Genomic DNA, 23676 nt, shown 5'->3' with positions numbered 1-23676 from the left:
TGGGGGTGGGGGAGGAAACCCTGGAAAGGAGTAAGAGGAAGAAATTTGCCAAAATTAACATTTGGGAACTTTTGATCAGCTTTATTCTTTTCAAAACAGGGCAGCCTCCTAGGTTAAAGATCTGTTTTGTTGCTCTGAAGAAGGGGTCCAGTAAGCTGCAAGCTGTAAGCTTGTAAGAAGTCAGGGGAATTTGCATGTGTTCATGCTTACTGGAGATGAGAAAAATCTGTACGATTTTGGGAGATTTTCATGGGTCAAATATGCAGAATGTTTGCCCTATGCCAGACTAGTCATCATGTAAAATTGGTATAATTTCATGGAGGAGGCTGAACTTAGTCCATATCAATCTCTTGGAATATGACACCTACTTACATAACCATTAGATTCTGCAAGTCAGGCAAATTGGATTTCTGTCAGTTGCACACTTTGTCAGTCATTATGCTAACAATTATAGCGTTCATAGCTGACTTTTTTTTCAATATGTTCAAGTCCTATTTTGTTCAGTGTTGGCATCACCACACTTGCCATGCTTTTTTTTTATTTCCTAGGTATAAAACATGGCAGATATGATGCGTTTGGTATATTCTTGCTGTGATCAGCAGGACTATAAATTGATTTAACTAAAAATGCAGTGTTCAAATGGACTGAGATCAATTACGTGCTGTAACAAAACTACATGTACATGAACTATTTCTCTAAGTGAAATCCTAATGTGAACAGTGTAATGGGAAATTTACAGACATTAGAGTGAAATAATGCCATTCACCTGTGTCTTTCCCTGACTGCTTTTTGGAAAGCTAATGGCCCTCCTTCATAACATTTGACCTGCTTTTACCTAAATACAGCTGAGAGGTCAATTTTTTTATATTTTGAAACAAAGAGCAGGGAGTTAAATCTGCACCTTTCAAGTGTTAATTAAAGCCTTACTTCACAGCAAACACTGGATGCTCCTATTTGTCCTTTTCCATAGGAAAGTCTGTACAATATTCTGCATGAATCTTTAGGACAAGGCACCTGTTGTCCACTGACTAGAGGCAGTGGAGTAGGAGTGATCAGAAAAGGGGGAAAGAGAGTAACAGTTGTCTAATGTTAGTGAAATATGTGCATCTGCTATAGTAAATGCATAAACATTTTGGGTATTTCCAGCTAGTGAGAGAGCAGACGTAACTGTCTGATGGGTTAGACCAAGGGTCAACAACCAAAATATCAAGAACAGCCATGATTTTTGAGTTTGGTAATACAAGACAGTCCTTAAACAACAAACATACTTTCTGTAACCCCTACTTTAAGAACAGCACACACACTGATTTCTAATGTGATACATGTTTACTGCAAGACAAACTTTTTGCATATTCTAGTTCTTAACACTTTACAGCCGTGTCTACATGTGCACGCTACTTCGAAGTAGCGGCACTAACTTCGAAATAGCACCCGTCGCGGCTACACGCGTCGGGCGCTATTTCGAAGTTAACTTCGACGTTAGGCGGCGAGACGTCGAAGTCGCTAACCTCATGAGTGGATTGGAATAGCGCCCTACTTCGACGTTCAACGTCGAAGTAGGGACCGTGTAGACAATCCGCGTCCCGCAACGTTGAAATTGCCGGGTCCTCCATAGCGGCCATCAGCTGGGGGGTTGAGAGATGCTCTCTCTCCAGCCTCTGCGGGGCTCTATGGTCACCGTGGGCAGCAGCCCTTAGCCCAGGGCTTCTGGCTGCTGGGGATCCATGCTGCAGGCACAGGGTCTGCAACCAGTTGTCGGCTCTGTGTATCTTGTGTTGTTTAGTGCAACTGTGTCTGGGAGGGGCCCTTTAAGGGAGCGGCTTGCTGTTGAGTCCGCCCTGTGACCTTGTCTGCAGCTGTGCCTGGCACCCTTATTTCGATGTGTGCTACTTTGGCGTGTAGACGTACCCTCGCAGCGCCTATTTCGATGTGGTGCCGCGCAACATCGAAGTTGAACATCGACGTTGCCAGCCCTGGAGGACGTGTAGACGTTATTCATCGAAATAGCCTATTTCGATGTTGCTACATTGAAATAAGCTATTTCGATGTTGGCTTCACGTGTAGACGTAGCCTACGTGTGTTTTGTACCACTATCTTCATGACTTTCACTCCTGAACCCAAGTTAATTATGCCAACTTTACTTCATGTTTAATTTCAGTTTTCTTTCTTAAAATGTGTGTTGCCCTTCACAGCAGGAATGCTGGAACCTTCCTTTTTTTTTTTCCCCCAAATCAAGACTTTATTAGCAGCATGATCAAAACACAGATACAGTATCACATCCCACAATGCACTGCACATATTGAAGGGGGAGTTATCCAGCATTTGGAGATCTCATATCATCTATGAGTTGTTCATTATTGGGCTTTTAGACGTTCACAATTTATCAATAATCAGGAGGTTTTTTTTTTTTTTTAAACTTTGCAATTATAGCGGTGGGAACCACAGAGAAGTCTTTAAAGAGCTGCATGTGGCTCTGGAGCCGCAGGTTGCAGACTTTTGGGTCTGACTGATTCCTCTCCCCTTTAGTATTTCTTAGATCCTATATTGCGTTAATCACAATCAGATCAAATATCAGAAATAACACTGGACAAAAAATAGTAATACATTCACTGTGCCACTTTCTGACAAGCAGGAATATGGTGCCTGCTAGGACAGGGCAAGAGGCTTTAGATATCTTTGCATCAGTGAAGATTTTCTACCAAAGTTAGTGAGGAAAGAGGTCAAGATTTCCAGCCCTTAAAGCAATGTGCAGCTTGAAACAAGAATTTATTTAGGGCAGAGTGCTGGTGTTTCACACAAACCTTGGAAGGGTTCAAAGAATCACTATAGGACGGAGCTTTTGAGCATTCCAGTGTCTTACCTGCGAGTCTGGCATATCAAGCCAACTGCACATGGGCAGCGTTCATGCACTCCATCTAGTTCCAGCTCCCATGTGATCAGGTTCAGGAGTTTGTTTGAAGGATCATGGCAAGGTTCTCCTGCTGCAGGCAATGGAGTACACACAGGGAACAGAAAGTCTGCATGCAAAAATAATAAACACACAAGGATTTTGATTCACAGTGTTACTTTTCATTTCTGCGTATGAAAGACAGACAGTAAGCCAGGAGCTCTTTTCAATCCCTCAGCCATTAGAGAGGTAGCTCTCCCATCTGCTTTTCCACTAGATGGAGTAAGACTTCAAATCATTCATACCTGCGGTATCCAATATGCCGTCTGTTCGCCACATGTAGCTTGGGGTGGCTCTGCTGACAGCCCGGTGAGTCACCGGCAATTTGCATAGGGTTTGTGTGCATGCCTAACTGGGGGGGCAGTGAGGTGGGGGTGCCTGGCTTGTGGGGGGCCTGCATGGGGGGCACCTGTTAAATTCCTTTGAGACACCACTGATTTATACTGTACTGTGGTTTTTGGTTCATGTTCAGGCTTTGACAATCCCCATCCTCCTCACAGAAAAACCAGTAACAATTTGGCAATAAATTGATACTTATGTATTTTTGTAATGACCTGCACCTGAAAAGAGTGGTTATAAAAATGGGTAAACATACCATTCTGCAGAGGAGGCAGCAGTGAGCAGTGATTGCTGAAACCTACCCAGATTTTAAACCAAAAATTCTGGTAGATTTCAACAGTTACTACTCACTGCATCTTGTACACATCTGGAAACCCTCACCTACGGGGTGGGGGTGGGAGTGGGAATCTACGCTAAAATCAAACTGTGATGATCTGTCAAAAACACAAAATAACTCAAAACGCAAAAGCAGACTCAAGTGCAGCTTGTGTTGGGTAGGCGTTATGCTGACCCTCTGCAACAGGATGAAATTCACCCGTTAGAGGGAAAAGCTATTCATCAGGATGCTGTGGGGCTCTTGAGCTAAAGAGCAACGATGACCAGAAAAGGAAAGTACTGCAATATACATTAGAATGCTAGAAATATTGTAAAGGAGTGTCAGGAACATCAGAATGAAGGTGCTAACAAATATAATGCCCCACTCCCTTAGATGAGATACTTTAATTAAAAACCTTGCTTTGCCATGAAAAAAATTAGCCTTCTGGTCTTTCATTAGTCTGGTTGTGTGGAGATTGAGAGAGAAGAAGGGAACATCCTCCACCCCAAATGTGCATGTACACATACACAAACATATGCAAAATGATGTAATGTAAAAAGTGTGGTACAGGAAACTGTTCAGGATAGTCAAAACCAAAGCAGACTGTGAAGAACTTCAAAAAGATCTCAGCAAACTGAGTGATTGGGCAGCAAAATGGCAAATGAAATTTAATGTGGGTAAGTGTAAGGTTATGCTCAGTGGGAAAAAATAACCCCAATTATACATACAATATGATGGGGGCAAATTTAGCTACAACAGATCAGCAAAGGGAATTATAGTGGATAGTTCTCTGAAAACATCCACGCAGTGTGCAGCAACAGTCAGTAAAGCAAATAGTCTGTTAGGAATACTTAAAAAAAGGACAGAAAATAAGACAAAGAATATCTTACTTCCCCTATATAAAACTATGGTATGCCCACATCTTGAGTACTGCGTGCAGATGTGGTCTCCTCACCTCAAAAAAGATATACTGGCGTTAGAAAAGGTTCAGAAAAGGGCAACTAAAATGATTAAGGGTTTGGAACGGGTCCCATATGAGGAGAGGCTAGAGAAACTGGGACTTTTCAGTCTAGAAAAGAGGAGACTGAGGGGCGATATGATAGAGGTGTATAAAATCATGAATGTTGTGGAGAAAGTGAATACAGACAAGTTATTTACTTGTTCCCATAATATAAGAACTAGAGGACACCAAATGAGATTAATGGGTAGTAGGTTCAAAACTAATAAAAGGAAGTTTTTCTTCACACAGTGCACAGTCAACCTGTGGAACTCCTTGCCAGAGGACACTGTGAAGGCCACCACTCTAACAGAGTTGAAAGAAGAGCTCAATAAATGTTTGGAGGTTAGGTCCATAGATGGCTATTAGCAAGGGGTAGGGTATGGTGACTAGCCTTTTGTCGAAGGCGGGAGATGGATGGCAGGAGACAAATCGCTTGATCATTGTCTTCGGTACACCTCCTCTGGGGCACCTGGCATTGGCAGACAGGATACTGGGCTAGCTGGACCTTTGGTCTGACCCAGTATGGCTGTTCTTATGTTCTTAGGAAGCCGAATGTCTTGCTAGCAGACACCACCATGCTCTCGCATAAGCTGCTGGCAGTTTAGAAAGAGCTTGGGATGGGGGCGTGGCTCCACCCTTCCCTCTGCATGCTCATATCAGGAAACAATGGTGCAGGTGCCTGGCTGATGAATGACTGCTGGTGCAATACCTCTAAATAAGAGCACCTGGATGCATGCACATCCTAATGTGGATCACCGTTGGGGCTACTGTCCAAGAAGAATATAAAACTCTCTACAGCTGTTGGGGCTTACCTCAAATAGTTGGGAAAACTGAGTTACTGGACTGACACTGCTTACTTTTTTCCAGGTTTCATTTTTCATTCTCACAACTGCAACTTATGTAAAATGGTAATCTTCATGAAAGAGCTATGAGCAGCTGGTTGTTTCTAAGATTACACAAGAGCCATTTACCATGAAAATCACAGTTAACCAAAATAATTAAAAGCCTTAAACCTTCAACATGCCCTTCACAATTTTCGATTTAGGATTAGCTATAGCCTAAGACTGGATTTTCCATAAATCTCAATTTACAACCCAGTTGGCCCAATTCTAATCTACACAAGTGCATCTTTGCACTGTTCTGGCTGTAGGGCTTACTGGAGATCTGAGCTCTGTTCCTGACCTGCTGGGTGACCTTGGGCAAATCATTGCTCCACTCTGGGCCACAGTTTCCTCATCTGTAAAATTGGGACAATGATACTGACCACCTCTGTAAAGCACTGTGAGATCTACTGACAAAAAGAGCAGAGTCAGGTGGTATTTAAACAGTATCTCCATTAAAGTTTCAGTAATGTTTTTCTGGGCAAGGTAAGAATCATCAACTTCAGTATTTCCCCTGCAGCTACAGGCTTTGATCTAAGCATCCTTTGTTGTCAGGATTCAACTTTGACTTGAGTCAAATTGGCTGTGAAGGGTTTGTATTGCTGAAATAGTCAGCTCCAGTAAGATACTGGAAGTGTACTATTTCAGATATAGCTACTGGCTTGTATCATAGAGGAAAGTGGAGTTCAGGGAACAGGGGCCATGCAAGCCTGGGGGAGGGGCATGGCCTGACACCCAAACACACTACCAAGGAATAGTAACAGAGAGAAAGCTGTGCTTGTCTATATACTAGCAAAAGAAAAAATCAATCAAGTAGCACTTTAAAGACTAACAAAATAATTTAGTAGGTGTGCATTTGTGGGACAGACCCACTTCTGTCCAATATTGGACAGACTGCAAATGCAAAGAGTTAATGGGCACAAAACAGACATAAAAACACACCTGATCCACAAACCTGTCAGCCAGCATTTTAATGCAGTGGGTCATTCTGTTAATGACTTAAAAGTTTGCGTCTTACTGAAGAGGAATTTTCACAACAGTTTGGACAGAGAGGCTGCTGAACTCTCTTTTGTATTCAAATTCAATACATTAACACGTGGTTTGAACTGGGACTGGATTTTTCTGGGTCATTTTAGGGGCTCTTTTTCATACTTGGCTTAATCGAATTCTTGACTTCCCCCCAGCCCCCTTCTGTCCCTCTACTCTGATTTGCTCACCAAGGAATGCGGCTCTTGGATCATGGTCATACCCACACATTACAGGCAGCACCTGCATGTGTATGAGGGGGCACCAGAGAGGTGCTCCTGCCACCTATGCGGGGACCCCTCTGTGGCCAGACACCTCCCCTGGGCCACTAGCCTGTCAGATGGTGGAGGGGGCAGCAGTCAGCTCTGCTCCTGGCACATCCACATCACTTGGCCCAGGGAGGTGGGGTCAGGGACTTAGGGGCTGCATGGTGGGAATGTCCCTCTCCCTTACAGCTGCACCATCTGAGGGCTGGGCCAAGCCAGTCCCACTTTGCCAGTGGGGCCAGCCAGCCCCACCCAGGGACCAGAACCAGCCATCCCAGGCGCAGTGCCAGAGAAGGCCACCACCCCACCACCTCCAGGGCGGGCCCATAGCCAGAGAGGCTGTCGCCAGCCTGATGATGATGATGCCCTGCAGGCCTACGTGGCTAGACCCAGAGATGAACCTCCTGGAGCCGCGGCAGTGGAGGACCGGGGACGGGGGGGCAGGCAGGCATGAGGCTGGGAGTGATAGGTGCGGGCCTGGGCCCTACTGATGTCCTGGCTGGATGTCATCACCAGAATCCAATGGGACCAGCTGACCCAGCCACCCACTGCTCCTGCTGCATGCCCCTGGCGGACATACTGCCAGCTGTCCTAGGACTGGCTCTGTGGCTGCTGGCCACAGCTGCTCCCCACCCAACTCCCTCCACACCAACCTGACCTGGCTGACCGCCACCCCCCCGCCCAACCTCCATACCTCTCTGTGCTCCTGGCCCTATCCCACCCACAATGGGGACCCCAAACCCTTGGTGGAAGGGGAGCCGGTGGCCAGCACTGCTTGGGTTCCCACTCCCCAGCAGGGTCGCGGCCCCCCCCCATCACACCCCCCCCCATGTATACAGTTATCTGTTGTTGCACGCTGTAAACACTTATTTGCACAATTTTTTATTTTGCACAAGTTTTTCTATTTTAAAATAAAAGTTAATTTGTTCATAACCCCCATGGCCTGGTTGTTGGGGAGGGGTGAGTGAGCACAGGGAGGGGTCATGGGGGACAGAATAGGGCTGTGGGTTTAGGGCCCCTACTAGCAGAAGGTCATTGGGTGAAGCAGGAGACACTCTCCTGTAGGGCCTCCCGATCCGCACCCCATCCCTGTAGATTTGGTGGATGGAAGCTGCACCCGGCTGTTCGTAGCCTTGGCCAGCCTCCAACCACATCTACTTTTGTGTGTAGACATGCTCTGTTGACAGAGGTTTTGTTGGCAGAGATCTTCCAACAGCATCTTCTGTTGACTGGTCCCTATAGTGTAGACATAGTCTACTTGGATGCTGCTTGAATTGGGCCTTCCCTAGCACTCTGACACCATGGTGCCAGGCAGCAGACGCCATGGAAAATTCAAAGGTATGAGGTGACTTTCTTGTCATGGGAGAGGCCAGTATAAATAGCAACATTGAAAAAAATCTCCACAGACTAGAGTGAACATTGGGGTTGGGCACTAATACTATAAAAGAGAGGAGGGACATGGGTGTAACACATAAGAGACTGTAGTAGGTAAGCAGATGAAGGCTTGAGGTTGACTCAGTGGAAAGAATGAGGCCCAGGCTGGAACTAATTTCTCATTTACCTTTCCCTCTGTCAATCTTCACAGCTGTAGCCCTCGCGTGGATTAGTGGGGTGTTCTCTGCAGGTCATAAAATCATAGAACCCTAAGTCTGTATTGTGTAGTGCATCATAACGCCCAACAACCTTTCATACTAGAACTCCCATTTATACCATTACCTGAGCTGGTGGTCTCCCTGTTTCTTCCGCGGGAAGAGCCATTCAGGGAAGCAAAAATAATTTGAGAGAGCAAGGCACGAAACGAAAATGTTTTCAACTCCGTACGGCAAAAAGTAAAACCTATTGAGTTTTTCCTTTGGTATGGAAAGTAGACATGGCTGTTATGCCGTCTTCAAATCACAGAATGATGTAACCACCCAGTATAAACACACTATGCACTGTGCTCACTCCATTCCACTCTAGAATGTTGGAAGTATGTCACTTCCACTGCAGGGCACTGTTGTAGAAAGCAGGTCTCACTCCCAAAGTCTGTCTCCTGTGGCAGGGTATCCCTGGGCCTGGCCACCGGAGACGTTAGGCTGCACCTGACTGCCAACCTGGGTTGGCTGGTCAGTCCTTCTCCCCCTGGCTTTTCCACAGCCAGGCTTCAGTCTCACTGCAGGAGTGGGAGCTGGGCACTCCCCTGTTGAGCTACTCCCTCTCCTCTTTGCTTAGGGTGACCACATTGCCCAATGGCAAATATGGGACACTGTCTTCTGGGGATGGGGACAGAGCTGCTGTACCCCATCAGGAGGCCTTGGTGATGGGAGCTCCTCCTCCAGGGTAAGACAGCAGGGATGGGGACTCTGCAGCCTACCTGAGGCCACCAGGATGAAGGGGAATGGCAGATGGGTGCTCCAGAACCCCTGGTGTGTGTGTGTGGGTGGGGGGGTGATGTTTCAAAGCCCCCCAGTGGGGGGTGGAGGGCAGGAAATGAAGCAGAAGCTGCCTTCCTGAGGCATGGAACATCAGGGAACAAGGCAGTTAACCTGTGGAGGGGCTCCCTGGCAGCAGGAGCTGCCTCCCTTAAGTGTAGGGTACCAGGGAATGAGGCAGCCACCCTGTTGCGGAGTTTGCCAGCCACCATGGATGCCAGAGAATGGGGCAGCTGCCCCACAGAGGAACTCCCCTGCAGTAGGAGCTGCTGCTACATGGTCCAGAGCTCTGGGGAACTGGGCAGCCACCCAGTGGAGGAGCTCCCTAGCAGGAGAGGCTACCACCCCAAGACACAGGATACCGGGGAACAGGAGCCCTGCAAAATACAGGACGATTTGCCTATTCTCTCAAAGTTGGTATGCCTGTGAGACAGCTTAAATACAGGACTATCCTGGGAAAAATGGGATGGATGGTCACCCTACCCTCGCTGTCGTCTCTGTTATTTTCTCTCCTCTCAACCACCTCCACTTCCCTACCTTGTCCATGTCTTTTTAGTGGATCCCCCCTCTTGAGAGGGACCTTTTAGTCATAGGCAGGCTGTGCCCACCCACTCTCTGGTCCCCAGTAGGAGCCAGTATACCTGCCTTTTTGCAGGCTCCTGTAGCCCACAGGCAGCAGTGCATCGTACAAGAGGGACAGTGATACTTACCTATCTGACAAGGCTATTGTGGGGCTTAATGGCTTCTAAGATTCTCTGAAGCTACAGAATTTAATGTAAGCTTCAACTATAAATAAGTGTTTTTGTATGTATGAAGCTTTTCTCCAACCCCTCTGGGTCTTGTACAATTATAACTTGGAAATAGATAAGATAGTAACAACAGCTACACTCACCAAGGGAATATTTAGTAACGTACAACTTCAAAAAATTGAGCGACCTACTTCCACACCAGCCAAAAACTAGAGGTTCCAGACATGCTTGAGGAAAAAGAGGGGGGGAGCCTACCTTGTCCACCTCCTCCCTCCTTCTCCTCTGACTGGGACTGCTTTTTAAACCCTTGCAGTACTCTGGCAGTGAGACCAGCTGGGCCTCATTAATTAACTGCTACCACTCCCTATTGTCTCCACCTAGGAGCTTAACTGGGCCTTGCTCTCCTCTCTCTCCCTCCCCCCCACACACACAGCCCGAGCTGCATTCTGAGCTGTGTTTCACCCTTCCATCTGGGGTCTGCTGGCCTGACCCTGTTCCACACCATTATACAGGCTTTATCACAACAAACTCCACAGTTAAAACAGTGCAAAGTAGATTTACACAGGAGGTTTTGCTACTTCATCTGAGTTAAAGATCTTCTTGTACTATAAAATGAATAGATTAAAACACAAAAACAAGTTTACCTTTCTGAAAAGCACAGCATGTTCCTGGATTGCAGTCACGTTGATTTTCACAAATTGTGCCATTCTCGCCTTTTGAAGTTGCTGCCATGCATTTGCCCCAGACACAAAGCTGGTCTCCACAGCATTCAGCATCACGTGAGCAAGGCTTAGAAGAATAGGGGAAAATTACTGCAACAGAATTCTCTTTGTTTTTTGCACCAGCACTGAACTTGGCACTGATACACATGACTGGGATGCATAAGCACAGACAAGTAGCTGTGTGTGTCAGTTTTAAGAATTTGATTACGCCATGGGTTAAAAACAGAACTACACATGTACTTAAACTTGACTGCAATGGGGAAACCAAATCCCAGTGAGATCTAAATCACTTTAAGGAAGTGCTGCACCTAGCTTGTCATCACAGGGCTTTAAAAAGGAAAGACCAGTTCCCACTTAAAGGAGGAAAGAGAGGCAAAGTCTCCTAGGACAACAGCTTTCCAAATGTGCTAGTGGTCCATACCTTCGAAGACAACCCTATATTCATTGTGTATCACTTTGTTTACTTTTTGATAATTTGATCAACCATCTCTCAGATGCCTGGCAATCTCAGAGTGCAAAATTTTGACAATGGCATTCTCTCTGCGTAGAGCCCTCCACAATAATCACAGACGCCTCCCAAAGACAGAAGGGTTTCCCCTCAGAAGAATGGCCATTCTAGGTCAGATAGGGAATGTGGGAAATAATATATGGGCAAGATCAGATGTGAAACAATCGCATATAAAAAAATCCAAGGCGTCTGTGAAAGGCGGACATATAAATAGTGGTAGTTTTGTAAAGTGTTTTTACACAAATGCTAGGAGTCTGTCTAATAAGATGGGTGAACTGGACTACCTCATATCAAAGGAGGAAGTTGACATAATAGCCATCACAGAAACACGGTGGAATGAAGACAATCAGTGGGACACTATCATACCGGGATATAAATTATATCGGAAAGACAGAACAGGTCGTGCGGGTGGCGGAATGGTACTATATGTGAAGGATAATATAGAATCAAATGAAACAAAAATCCTAAAAAAATCAAAATGTTCCGTAGAATCATTATGGATAACAATTCATTCCTCTAATAAGAATATCGCATTAGGAATATATTACCGACCACCTAACCAGGACAGTGATAGTGATGCTGAAATGTTAAGGGAGATTAAAGAGGCTATCACAATAAAAAATACAGTAATAATAGGAGATTTCAATTATCCCCATATTGATTGGGAACATGTCACCTCAGGACGGGATTCAGAGATTAAATTTCTTGATGCCTTAAATGACTGCTTCTTGGAGCAGCTAGTACAGGAACCCACAAGGGGAGAGTCAATTCTCGATCTAGTCCTGACTGGAACGCAGGATCTGGTCCAAGAGGTAACTGTTACTGGACCGCTTGGAAATAGTGACCACGATATAATAACTTTTAATATTCCTGTGTTGGGAAGAACACCGCAACGGGCAAACACTCTGGCATTTAATTTCAAAAAGGGGAATTACACTAAAATGAGGAAGCTAGTTAAACAGAAACTAAAAGGTAGAGTAACTAAACTAAAATCCCTGGAAGCTGCATGGAAACTGTTTAAAGACACCATACTAGAGGCCCAACTTAAATGTATACCCCAAATAAAAAAACACAGTAAGAGACCTAACAAAGAACCACCATGGGTTAACAGCCGTGTTAAAAAGGCAGTGAGAGAGAAAAGGGCAGCTTTTAAAAAGTGGAAGTCAAATCCTAGTGAGGAAAATAGAAAGGAACATAAACACTCCCAAATTAAGTGTCATAACGTCGTAAGAAAAGCCAAAAAAGATTTTGAGGAACAGCTAGCCAAAAATTCAAAAAATGATAGTAAAATGTTTTTTAAATACATTAGAAGCAGGAAGCCCGCTAAAAAAGCAGCGGGGCCCTTGGACGATAAAGATATAAAAGGAGCGATCAAGGAAGACAGTGCCATTGCGGAGCAATTAAATGATTTCTTTGCTTCAGTCTTCACGGCTGAGGATGTTAGAGAGGTTCCTAAATCTGAGCCAGCCTTTTTAGGTGACCAATCTGAGGAACTCTCCCAGATTGAAGTGACATTAGAGGAGGTTTTGGAGTTAATTGATAAGCTGAATAGTAACAAGTCTCCAGGACCAGACGGTATTCACCCAAGGGTTCTGAAAGAACTCAAATGTGAAATTGCGGAGTTATTAACAGTGGTTTGTAACCTATCCTTTAAATCCGCTTAGGTACCCCATGACTGGAAGACGGCCAATATAATGCCAATATTTGAAAAAGGCTCCAGAGGAGACCCTGGCAATTATAGACCGATAAGTCTAACATCAGTACCAGGCAAATTAGTAGAAACAATAGTAAAGAATAAAATTGCAAGGCACATAGAAGAGCACGAATTGTTGGGCAAAAGTCAGCATGGTTTCTGCAGAGGGAAGTCGTGTCTAACTAATCTATTAGTATTCTTTGAAGGGGTTAATAAACATGCGGACAAGGGGCACCCAGTGGACATAATATACCTAGATTTCCAGAAAGCCTTTGACACGGTCCCACACCAAAGGCTTTTATGTAAATTAGGCTGTCATGGGATAGGAGGAAAGATCCTTTCATGGATCGGGAATTGGTTAAAAGACAGAAAACAAAGGGTTGGAATAAATGGTAAATTTTCACAATGGAGGGGGGTAACTAGTGGTGCTCCCCAGAGGTCAGTCCTGGGACCGATCCTGTTCAACTTGTTCTTCAATTATCTAGAAAATGAGGTAAGCAGTGAGGTGGCAAAGTTTGCAGATGACACCAAGTTGCTCAGGACAGTGAAAACCAAAAGGGATTGTGAAGAACTACAAAAAGATCTCAGCAAACTGAGTAACTGGGCAGCAAAATGGCAAATGAAATTTAATGTGGGTAAGTGTAAGGTAATACACATTGGAAAAAATAACCCAAATTACACGTACAACATGATGGGTCAAATTTAGCTACAACAGATCAGGAAAGGGATCTTGGAGTTATAGTGGATAGTTCTCTGAAGACATCCACGCAGTGTGCAGCGGCAGTTAGTAAAGCAAATAGGATGTTAGGAATTATTAAAAAAGGGATAGATAATAAGACAAAAGATATCATACTTCCCCTATATAAAACTATGGTACGCCCACATCTTGAGTACTGCGTGCAGATGTGGTCTCCTCACCTCAAAAAAGATATATTGGCATTAGAAAAGGTACAGAAAAAGGCGACTAAGATGATTAGGGTTTGGAACGGGTCCCATATGGGGAGAGGCTAGAGAGACTGGGACTTTTCAGTCTGGAAAAGAGGCGATTGAGGGGTGATATGACAGAGGTATATAAAATCATGAATGGTGTGGAGAAAGTGAACATAGAAAAATTATTTACCTTTTCCCATAATACAAGAACTAGGAGACACCAAATGAAATTGATGGGTAGTAGGTTCAAAACTAATAAAAGGAAATTTTTCTTCACACAGCACACAGTCAACCTGTGGAACTCCTTGCCGGAGGAAGCTGTGAAGGCCAGGACTCTATTAGGGTTTAAAAAAGAGCTCGATAAATTTTTGCAGGTTAGGTCCATAAATGGCTATTAGCCAGGGGTAAAGTATGGTGCCCTAGCCTTCAGTACAAGGGCAGGAGATGGATGGCAGGAGATAAATCACTTGATCATTGTCTTCTGTTCTCCTTCTCTGGGGCACCTGGCATTGGCCACTGTCAGCAGACAGGATACTGGGCTGGATGGACCTTTGGTCTGACCCAGTATGGCCATTCTTATGTTCTTATGAGCAAAACCCATCTAGCCCAGTATCCTGTTTTACAGGTGCCCCATATGGAAAGAACAGAACCTGTAAACTTCAAGTGCGACATCCTCTGTCACCCCTTCCCAACTTCTGGCAAACAGAGGCTAAGAACATTATCTCCACCCACCCTGGCTAACAGCCACTGATAGACCTATCCTCTGTTAACTTACATTATTTTTTTTTAACCCTCTTACAGTCTTGGTCTTCACAACGCCCTCTGGCAAGGCTGACTGGTTTCAAACCTTATCAGAAGGCATAAATACAGCTTACTTCTTTACTTTCTCCACACTAGTTGTGATTTCATAGGCCTCTATCATATCCTTCCTTGGTATGGCAGCCATTCCACAGGCCTTATCATTTTTATTACCCTCTTCTGAACCTCTTCCAATTCCAGTATTGTTTTTGAGATGGGGCAACCACATCTGCACACAGTATTCAAGATGTGGGCATACCATGAATTTATACAGACGTTCATACAATATTTTCTATGCTATCTATCCCTTTCTTAATGATTCCCAACATTCTGTTGGCTTTTGACTGCTGCTGCCCCAATGAGTGGATGTTTTCAGTCTACTTGGGATTCAACTATCCAGACACACACACCTTTTACCCCTTTCTCCAGATCATTTCTTACTTCTGTGAGTAAGCTGGGATGGGACTTGAGGAGGGCAGGGCAAGGAATGCAACCAGGGCCTGCACGTCTCCCCATTATTAAGCTGGTGTTACTTACAAAACGTGGGTAGAAATCTGGGACTGGATCTCAAGCTGCTTTGCAGTGTGAGGGTATTTAGATTTGAAATATATTGGGGCTCATTTGTAATATACAGTTAACATGCATGTATCATCTCCTGAACACTCGGTTCTTGTTTTGGGTTCTTCCAAACTGCAGTAGTACAATGATGACACAACACCACCACCACCCACTACTGTCAAGCACATCTTTTTACTGGCATTCGAGCTCTGATCGTGTAAAGATTTACACAGGAGTTTAATGTTAAGCATGTGAGTATAGCAGAACTCCTATGTTCTAATTAGGAATTAAGAATTTTGCAAGGTGCCCATCTCAAAATTACAGTAGGTCGAGTTCTTAGGGCTTGTTGCCACTATGCCAAGGACCAATGCTCCAGTGATCAATCCACTGGCCATCAATTTATCACCATGGCACTAGAAGAGTAGCCAGCGTCGATGGGAGAACAGCCTCCACTGACCTTACCGCACGCAAGATGTCATGGTCAGTATAACAACGTCAGAGTAGTGGAAGTCACATAGATTAGACTGGTGGCAGATGTTAGTGTAGACTAGGCCTTAATTACAGTAGTTCAACTGTATTACTTCCTTCTTATCCCTAAAATTATTGTAAAGCTATTTCCAAGGGACTGAAGGCAACAGCATGTGTAAGGGATGTTGATTTAATCTCTGACATCCCTAGGGAGTGGATGAACCTAGGGCTGGGACAGGCAAGCCCCCAACCTTGCCCCCATCAGCCAGGAGCACATGGGAGTTAATCCGCCCCCTCCATACCTACACACACTATAGAGGCAGGCCACCCTCTGCCACCTGGCTACTAGCCTTGCACAACTGGGGCTCTGAGGCCATCCCATTCTCAGGGATCTACTTCATAATAGTGCTCCCAAGCTGGGGGTGGCTGATTTGTTCTGGGTGTTGCACCCTCCTAGGCATGGCCCCACCAATAGGTATGTATCAGTTCTGGTCTATTGCCATTAACAGTGGTCCTTTATGTGCCGACACAGTTTTTGAAGGCCACAGAAGAATCTGGTACTTACAGAATGCTGGGTTATGCAGAGCTGACATTGGTACTCAAAACTGGAGAACTGGCAATATTTCCCAATCTCACAATCCTCATCAATGATGCAATCCTAGAGAAAACAATTGGAAACCACTTGATTAAATAATTGGGACTTGCTACTGCTGTAGACATCAGCAGTTCTTAGTGAAACACTAGATGGTCTCAGAAAACCTGAAAGTGCTTCTATTTCTCTTACGTCAGTACCAAGACACACCTGTACATTGGATAACTAGAAACTATCCCCTCACACCAGATGGCTAGCATGCTGTGATAGAACACTGGGTTACCCTGGCATTCTTATGCATTGTTGAAAACTATGCAAAAGAGCATTCAGAAAGGCTCAAACCAGCGCTTCTCCCTCAAAGTATGCCGCAGAGGCTCAACTCCTTCTAAGAGGATTAATATCCTTAAATCTAGTAACGTTAATTCGCTTTGTGTTCTGTGCTTCTAGTCATTCCAGGTTAAATAAATGAACACAGTTTCCTCAATAGGGACAACAGACTCAGGGCCCAAGTGGAATTCAACCACTAGCTGTGTTTTCAAAGGGAGGTAGAGACAGATGGACATGAGGTCACATCACAGCAGACACAATACCTGTGGACAGTGTGTAGTAGACACTGCTATCACAGCTCCCTAGCCCTGCAAAATGATGCAGCACTCACTCAACACCAGGCCAGCCACCAGCTCCAGATGCCTCCCCATGGCCCCATATGTTAAGTTAGCACTGCTGGTTTCTAATCCCCAACAGAACTGCACCTGGCATGCAAGGGTAAGGCTTGAACAGGGAGGGAAGGTTCTTCTGCCTTTTCCCTCCCTTTGTGCAGGGCCAGGTACCACCTCTCTTGCATATGCTGTCACACAACTGTGACCTCAGTCAAGCTCTCCTGAATTATGCTAGTGTTTCTATCAGAAAAACATTTCCATGTTGCCAAAATATGGTATATCCTTTACAGGGCTGCCAGTGTTAATGATCATCAGCACTCTTAGCAGCGCAAACCACAGCTTGTATCACAGGAAAGAATGGCACAGTTTTGTCCCCTGCTAACAAGAGGCTGCTTGCTTTCCTTTCTTTGGGATCACAGGATTCTTGTGAAGCAATAAGTTGTGTAGTTTTTACTCCAAAACTAATTAGAACCAAATAAATTATACAGTGACGCACTCATAATCTTAATCATTCTTTTAACAGAGTCTAAGTAGTGTAATGCAAAATTCCACATATATACAGTTAACCCTCGGTTCAACGGACTAATGGGGGAAGGGTGTCCATTAATGCTGAAAGTCGGTTATACCTGAATGGTTATACTGTTTGATGATGCACTGACTTTTCCCAGCCCATCACTCCCTCCTGTGCTCTGCCCCTCTCTTCCCCTCCCCATTCTTCCCCTCACACCTCCATCTCCCTCTCCGAATTACCAGGAGAGGAGCTGAATGCTGGCCTGGCTCCTTTCACTTCCTGCAGCTCTCAGCACTGCGGCTCCTCCAGCTCCTGTCTCTGGGCTGCCTGCATGAAAGTTGAGTGTGGCTGCCCTCAGCCTGCCAGTGGGCACCAGCCTCCGACATCATGGCTGTTGCTCAGTGCCACTGCAGGCAGTGGCAGCTGCACGCCGACATGTTTCACACACAGGGCTGGGGGATGAGATCTGCGCCCTGCCATAGGCCCCTCCCCCACTTTTCTCCCTGGCTTCTCCGGCCCTGGTGGTCCCAGACACTCCAGCAGCTCCTCCAGCCCAGGCAACAGCTCTGGTGAGTCTCCAGCATTTATTGGCGGGATAGGAGGGGGTTAACAGACAGCGTCCATTATTTCGGAAGTCCATTATATCAGGGTCCATTAAATCAAGGGCTTACGGTATTACAAGTACCCAGAGCCATGTTAACTCCCCCCATGAAGCCAATGGCTCCATGCCATTCCCAAGCCTGGATGAAGGAGGAGGGTTGGTCAGATGCGTGTCGATGTGCTGATGTCAAACAACAATACAAATGAAATCTGATGCCAGGACAACCAAATGTTAAAAGATGCCGGCTCAGACGTTGCCTGGATACACAAGGTCCGCGATACCAATCGAGCGATCGGGTTTGGGTCGTTAAGTTGGATACTGAAAGAAAATTACACCTAACACACATGCCATCCATTGGAATATGGAACGTCCGAACACTGTGGGCAACTGGAAAATCAGAGCTGCTTCGGAAGGAAATGGAGAGAGATCGATGTGATATACTGGAGCTGGCAGAGATGCGTTGCACGGGATCAGGAGAGATATGCGGTTGCGAAGTCATTTGGTCAGGAAACAAAACGAAGCATGAAACAGGAGCTGGATTCCTTCTTAGCAAAACAGCTAGAAGAGCATTATTAGGATACAAACCGGTGAGTGCAAGAATGATGGTCGTATGACTCGAAGCAAAAGTGTTCAACATCTCAGTCATTCAGGTGTATGCACCCACGTCGGACAGAATAGAGGAAGAGATTGAGTTATTTTATAAAGACTTGACAAAGATGGTGGAGAAGATACCAAAGAAAGATTTGTTGATCATCGGAGGAAACTGGAATGCGAAGATTGGAACAGATATTGAAGGTTGGAAGAGAGTCATGGGAAGGTTTGGATATGGAGAAAGAAACGAACAAGGTGAGAAACTGTTAAGAGTTTGCTACAGAGCACGAGATGGTGATTTGCAACGCGAGATTCCAACAAAAGGACTGTAGGAAGTGGATATGGCGATTGACTGACGGGAAGTCCAAGAACATGATAGATATGATTTTGATAAGAAGATGGATAACTTCAGTACAGCAGTGCCAAACTTTCCAAGGAGAAGATACAGACTCAGACCACAGTCTAGTGATCGCAAACATCAAGATAAAACTCAAAAGAAAATGTAAGACACAGTTAAACAAAAGAAGAGATGTGGCAAGGCTACGTGAGGAAGAAACAGGGAATGCATACAGAACAGCACTCAAACAGAACATTAAAAATATCACCACAGAGAAAGACCAAGATAAGAGAGTCGCAGGGATAGTCATCGCTATAGAAGAGGCAATTGAGCAGACTGTTCCAGAAGAAGAAAAGATCAATAAGAAGTGGATTACCCAGAAGACACTGAGGTTGGTTCAAGAGAAAAGAGCGTTGATGATCAGAAGAGATGTTTCTGAGATGGCAGAACAGCAATAGAGGATGAACTGCAATGAGGTAAGGAAAGCAGCCAGAAAGGATAAAGAGAAATGGTTACAGGAGCAATGTGAAGACATCAAGAGGTATTAAGGCAAATGTAAGACCAGGGAGGTGTATAAGACAATTGGGAATATTAATAGGAAATGGTAACCCAAGCAGATGGTGATCAAACATGAGAATGAAGAAGTGACTCATGAACAGGGAGAAGATTGTGCAGCAATGGACAAGATATTGCACCTATCTATACAAAGCACAGTTGGACCTGAGTGTCTCAGAGAGACTGATAGAAGAATTGAAAGAAATATCCCCCCGCCCCCGAGCATCGAAAGCGAGACTGATATTTTAAAGGAGGAAGTAGAAAAAGCAGTGAAACAACTAAAGAACAAGATCCCTGGAAATGATAAGATCACGGGAGAGATGATCAAATATGGCAGAGAAAGCATGATTCAGGAAATACACTGACGAAGCGGACAGAGAGCTGCACACAGGGGAGTTTAAGAGGGAGAGCAAGTGATCCTGCCGCTGCAGAAGCTACCAGGTGAGAGCACTGGCTTTTGGGGTGAGTGAGTGTGCTTAACTGTTCGAATCTGTTTGAATTTGAACTGCCGTTTTGATTTCAGGTGGGTCAAAGAGAAGTTACTCATCTGTAGTAACGATGGTTCTTCAAGATGTGTCCCCGTGGGTGCTCCACAATAGGTGTCGGGCTCACCCGGCACCGCAGATCGGAAATCTTCCAGCAGTTTCTCCTGGATCGCGCATGCGCCGGTGTGCGCCGCCCCCCTGCACACCCCCGGCCGTGTGCACGATCCGGTCCCCGCCAGTTCCTTGACCAACCGCCTCGGATGCTCCTGAAAAACACTAGACAGAGATCCGAAGCGGGGAGGATGGGCGGGTGGTGGAGCACCCACGGTGACACATCTCGAAGAACCATAGTTACTACAGGTGTGTAACTTCTTTTTCTTCTTCGAGTGGTCCCTGTGGGTGCTCCACAACAGGTGACTACCGAGCAGTAACCCAAGTAAGGAGGTGGGTAATCGGTTTATGTGCAGCTTACTCCCGAAATGACTGCTGTCGACAGACAGGTATCCTCTCAGAATACCCAAGGCAGGGCATAATGCTTGGCGAAGGTGTCATAGGATGACCAGGTCGCCGCTCTACAGATGTCTGTTAACGCAATGCCCTTCAATAAGGCTGTTGACGCCGCCACCGCCCTGGTGGAGTGAGCCCTGGGCGGGGCCAGCAAAGGAGTCTTTCGAAGTTCGAAGGACATTGTTATACAGGGCACAATGTACTTTGAGATTCTCCGGGAAGAGAGACCTTCTCCTTTTGACCCAGGAGCGAGAGAGACTAGAAGCCTGTCCGTTTTCCAGAAGGACTTAGTTCTGTCTGTGTAGAAAGTCAACGACCTCCTCACATTTAGGAGATGCAGGCGTGCCTCCTTGCCGGAGCTGTGAGGCTTCGGGTAAAACGAGGGTAAAACTATTGGCTCGTTAAGATTGGACTCCGGAGAGACATTTTTTGGAACAAAGGCTGGGTGCAGCCTTAAGGTTACCGCCTCCTTTGAGAATACTGTGCAGTGCGGCCTTGCCATCACTGCCGCGAGCTCACTCACCCTGCTGGCTGACATAGTTGCAAGGAGGAAGGTTGTTTTTATCGTAAGGAGACGTATGGGAACTGTGGCTAATGGTCCAAAAGGTGGACCCGATAGCGTGCTGAGCACCAAGCCCAAATTCCACGATGGTGGAAGCGGTTTCCGAGGGGGGTACAGGTTTACCAGCCCCTTCAAGAACTTGGTAACGACAGGATGGGCGAATACCATGGGCCCTTCCTCTGTATACCGAAAAGGATGATATAGCGGCGAGGTGGACCTTTAGCGAGGACAGAGAAAGCCCGCCTGTCTTGAGGTCCAATAAGTATTCTAATATTACAGGTATAGGAACGTCAATGGAAGCTAACTGCTTGGCGGAACACCAGGCTGTGAAACGAGTTCATTTGTGCTTGTAAGTCCTCCTGGTGGAGGTCCTTCGGCTATATTCCAGGACTTGTTGTGCTCCCTCCGTACATGTGCTCTTCAAGGAGCTGAGCCATGGATTAGCCATGCTAGTAGGTGCAGACCTTAAGGGTGCGGGTGCACTATGGACCCTTGAGCCCGCAGGAGTAAGTCCGGCGTCACCGATAGAGGGAGCAGTGGGCAGTCCGACATGTGCGGAAGCAAGGGAAACCATTGCTGCCGATCCCAAGCGGGACTATGAGTATCGTGCAAGCTCTCTCCCTTCTGGCTTTGTGCAAGACCTTGCGGATAAGCTGTGGGTGGGAAATGCGTAAAGTAGGGAGCCCTTCCATGAAAAACATGAATGCGTCCCCCAGGGACCCCCGCCCCGCTCCTGCTCTGGAGCAGTGCTGGGGACACTTTTTTTGTTGTTGTTGTTGTACTGGGTGGCAAACAGATCGATCTGGTGAAACCTCCATGTACGAAAAATGTGCTGTAGCAGATCGGAGCGGATCTGCCATTCGTCCGTAATTGCAAAGCGCCTGCTCAGCTGGTCTGCATTCACATTGTGCGCGCCCGGCAAGTACAAGGCTTTCAACGTTATGTTGTTGGCGATGCACCGATTCCACAATCGGAGTGCTTCCACACATAGGGCACGGGACTGAGCTCCTCCTTATCGATTGATGTAGACCATAGTGGAGGTATTGTCGGTATTGAATCCCGACTACTTTGCCATGCAGGTAATCTCGAAATGTTTGCAGGCGTTGAACACTGCTCTGAGCTCCAGTATGGATACGTGCAGTGTCTGTTCCGCAGGGGACCATAGCCCTTGCGTTACCTTGTCGCCGATGTGCGCTCCCCATCCCATGTGGGAGGCGTCGGTAGTAAGAAAAATAGAAATTTGTGGTTGGTGAAAAGGCACCCCCACTAGCAGATTCTCGGAGTTTTCCCACCACGCCAGGGATCTGCGCACCTCTGTTGTGGGCGACACCACCCTGTGGACAGTGTGGGATGCCGGTTTGTAAACGCTCGCCAGCCAATGCTACGGGCTTGACATGTGCAACCTGGCATTCTGTACCACAAAAGTCGCTGCCGCCATATGGCCCAGCAGCTGTAGGCACGGTAAGATCGGCACCGTGGGGCTGTATGTAATGACTTGCACCAGCGAACTGATTGCGCAGAAGTGGGCGTCGGGTAGGTACACCCTTGCTGTGATAGAGTTTATGCGTGCCCCTATGAACTCTATATGTTGTGTGGGTTCGGACTTTGACTTTGCGAGGTTGATGACTAGGCCCAGAGAAGAAACGTGTCCGCTGTGACGCGTATCATGCATGAGACCTCTGCCTTCGAGGTCCCTTTTAGCAGGCAGTCACCCAAATATGGGAAAAATAAAACCCCGCTGTCTGTGCAGGTAGGCTGACACCACTGCCAGGGTTTTGGTAAGACTCTGGGGGCCGAGGAGAGGCCAAACAGAAGAACCCTGTGCTGGAAGCGCTCCTGGCCGACCGTGAAGCGGAGGAAGCGTCTGTGTGCCGGGTGGATTGTTATATGAAAGTAAGCATCTCGTAAGTCGAGTGCTGCAACCCAGTCTCCATCGTCCAGTGCCGTGAGTATCAAGGCAACTGTGATCATCCGAAACCGTTGCTTGTGCAAGTAACGGTTGAGGCCCCGAAGATCTAAGATGGGCCTCCGGTGTCCTGTTTTCTTCTCCGATAGGAAGTAGCGTGAATAAAAACCTTCCCCTGGAATTATTCCAGCACTCTTTCCGCCGCACTTGTGAACATAAGATGGGTCACCTTCTGCTTGAGCCTCGCCTCGTGGCAGCGCCCCTGAGGTGAGGCCTGGTGGGAGGCTTCGTCAGTGGAAGCGACTGGGAGGGGATCGCGCAACCATGGCTATGATCTCCAGCACCCATATGTCTGTGGTGATCTTTTGCCATTGGGAGTGGAACGGTCTGAGGCAATGATGGAACATGAGATGAGAGTGGCATTGAGCGAGGGTATTGATAATGCAGCCCCCGACATACCCATCAAACTTGTTGCCTTTGAGGCCTGACCCGAGGGCGTACGGCTTTGTTGAGAATGTCGCCTAGGGGTTCTGTACTGTTGCCGCTATTGATAGCGCCCGTGGCCGTAGCCCTGTTGATATTGAGCACACTGTGGTTGTAAGTGTAGCGTCTTTGCTGAGGATAAAATTTTTCCCTCCTGTATGGAGGAGTATAAATGCCCGAGCTTCTAAGTGTAGCCCCCAGTTGCCAGGTGAACCCCAAGGGGATCCGGGTCCAGGAGGCCCTGCGGGCCCACTTTGACCAGGCTGCGGGGTGAA

General features: G+C 46.5%; 1 protein-coding gene across 2 annotated transcripts in view; it reads right to left on the bottom strand.

Moving 5' to 3' along the window:
• The window catches only part of DKK3 (dickkopf Wnt signaling pathway inhibitor 3), a 105924-nt gene that overhangs the window by 1037 nt on the left and 81211 nt on the right, over positions 1-23676 (bottom strand). The window contains exons 4-7 of one of the 2 annotated variants that reach the window (XM_074998912.1): positions 16178-16270; positions 10580-10724; positions 8337-8393; positions 2861-3017 (exon numbers count right to left, since the gene is read on the bottom strand). In XM_074998912.1, the coding sequence (XP_074855013.1) occupies positions 2861-3017; positions 8337-8393; positions 10580-10724; positions 16178-16270 (452 nt within the window). The remainder of the gene's footprint in view (positions 1-2860; positions 3018-8336; positions 8394-10579; positions 10725-16177; positions 16271-23676) is intronic. The other variant, XM_074998913.1, reaches the window with a different exon arrangement.

Source organism: Carettochelys insculpta, chromosome 6 (assembly GCF_033958435.1).
Source record: "Carettochelys insculpta isolate YL-2023 chromosome 6, ASM3395843v1, whole genome shotgun sequence".
Lineage (NCBI taxonomy): Eukaryota > Metazoa > Chordata > Testudines > Carettochelyidae > Carettochelys > Carettochelys insculpta.
Note: the sequence above shows the minus strand (reverse complement) of the source record. Positions and strands in the feature narration are given on the sequence as shown.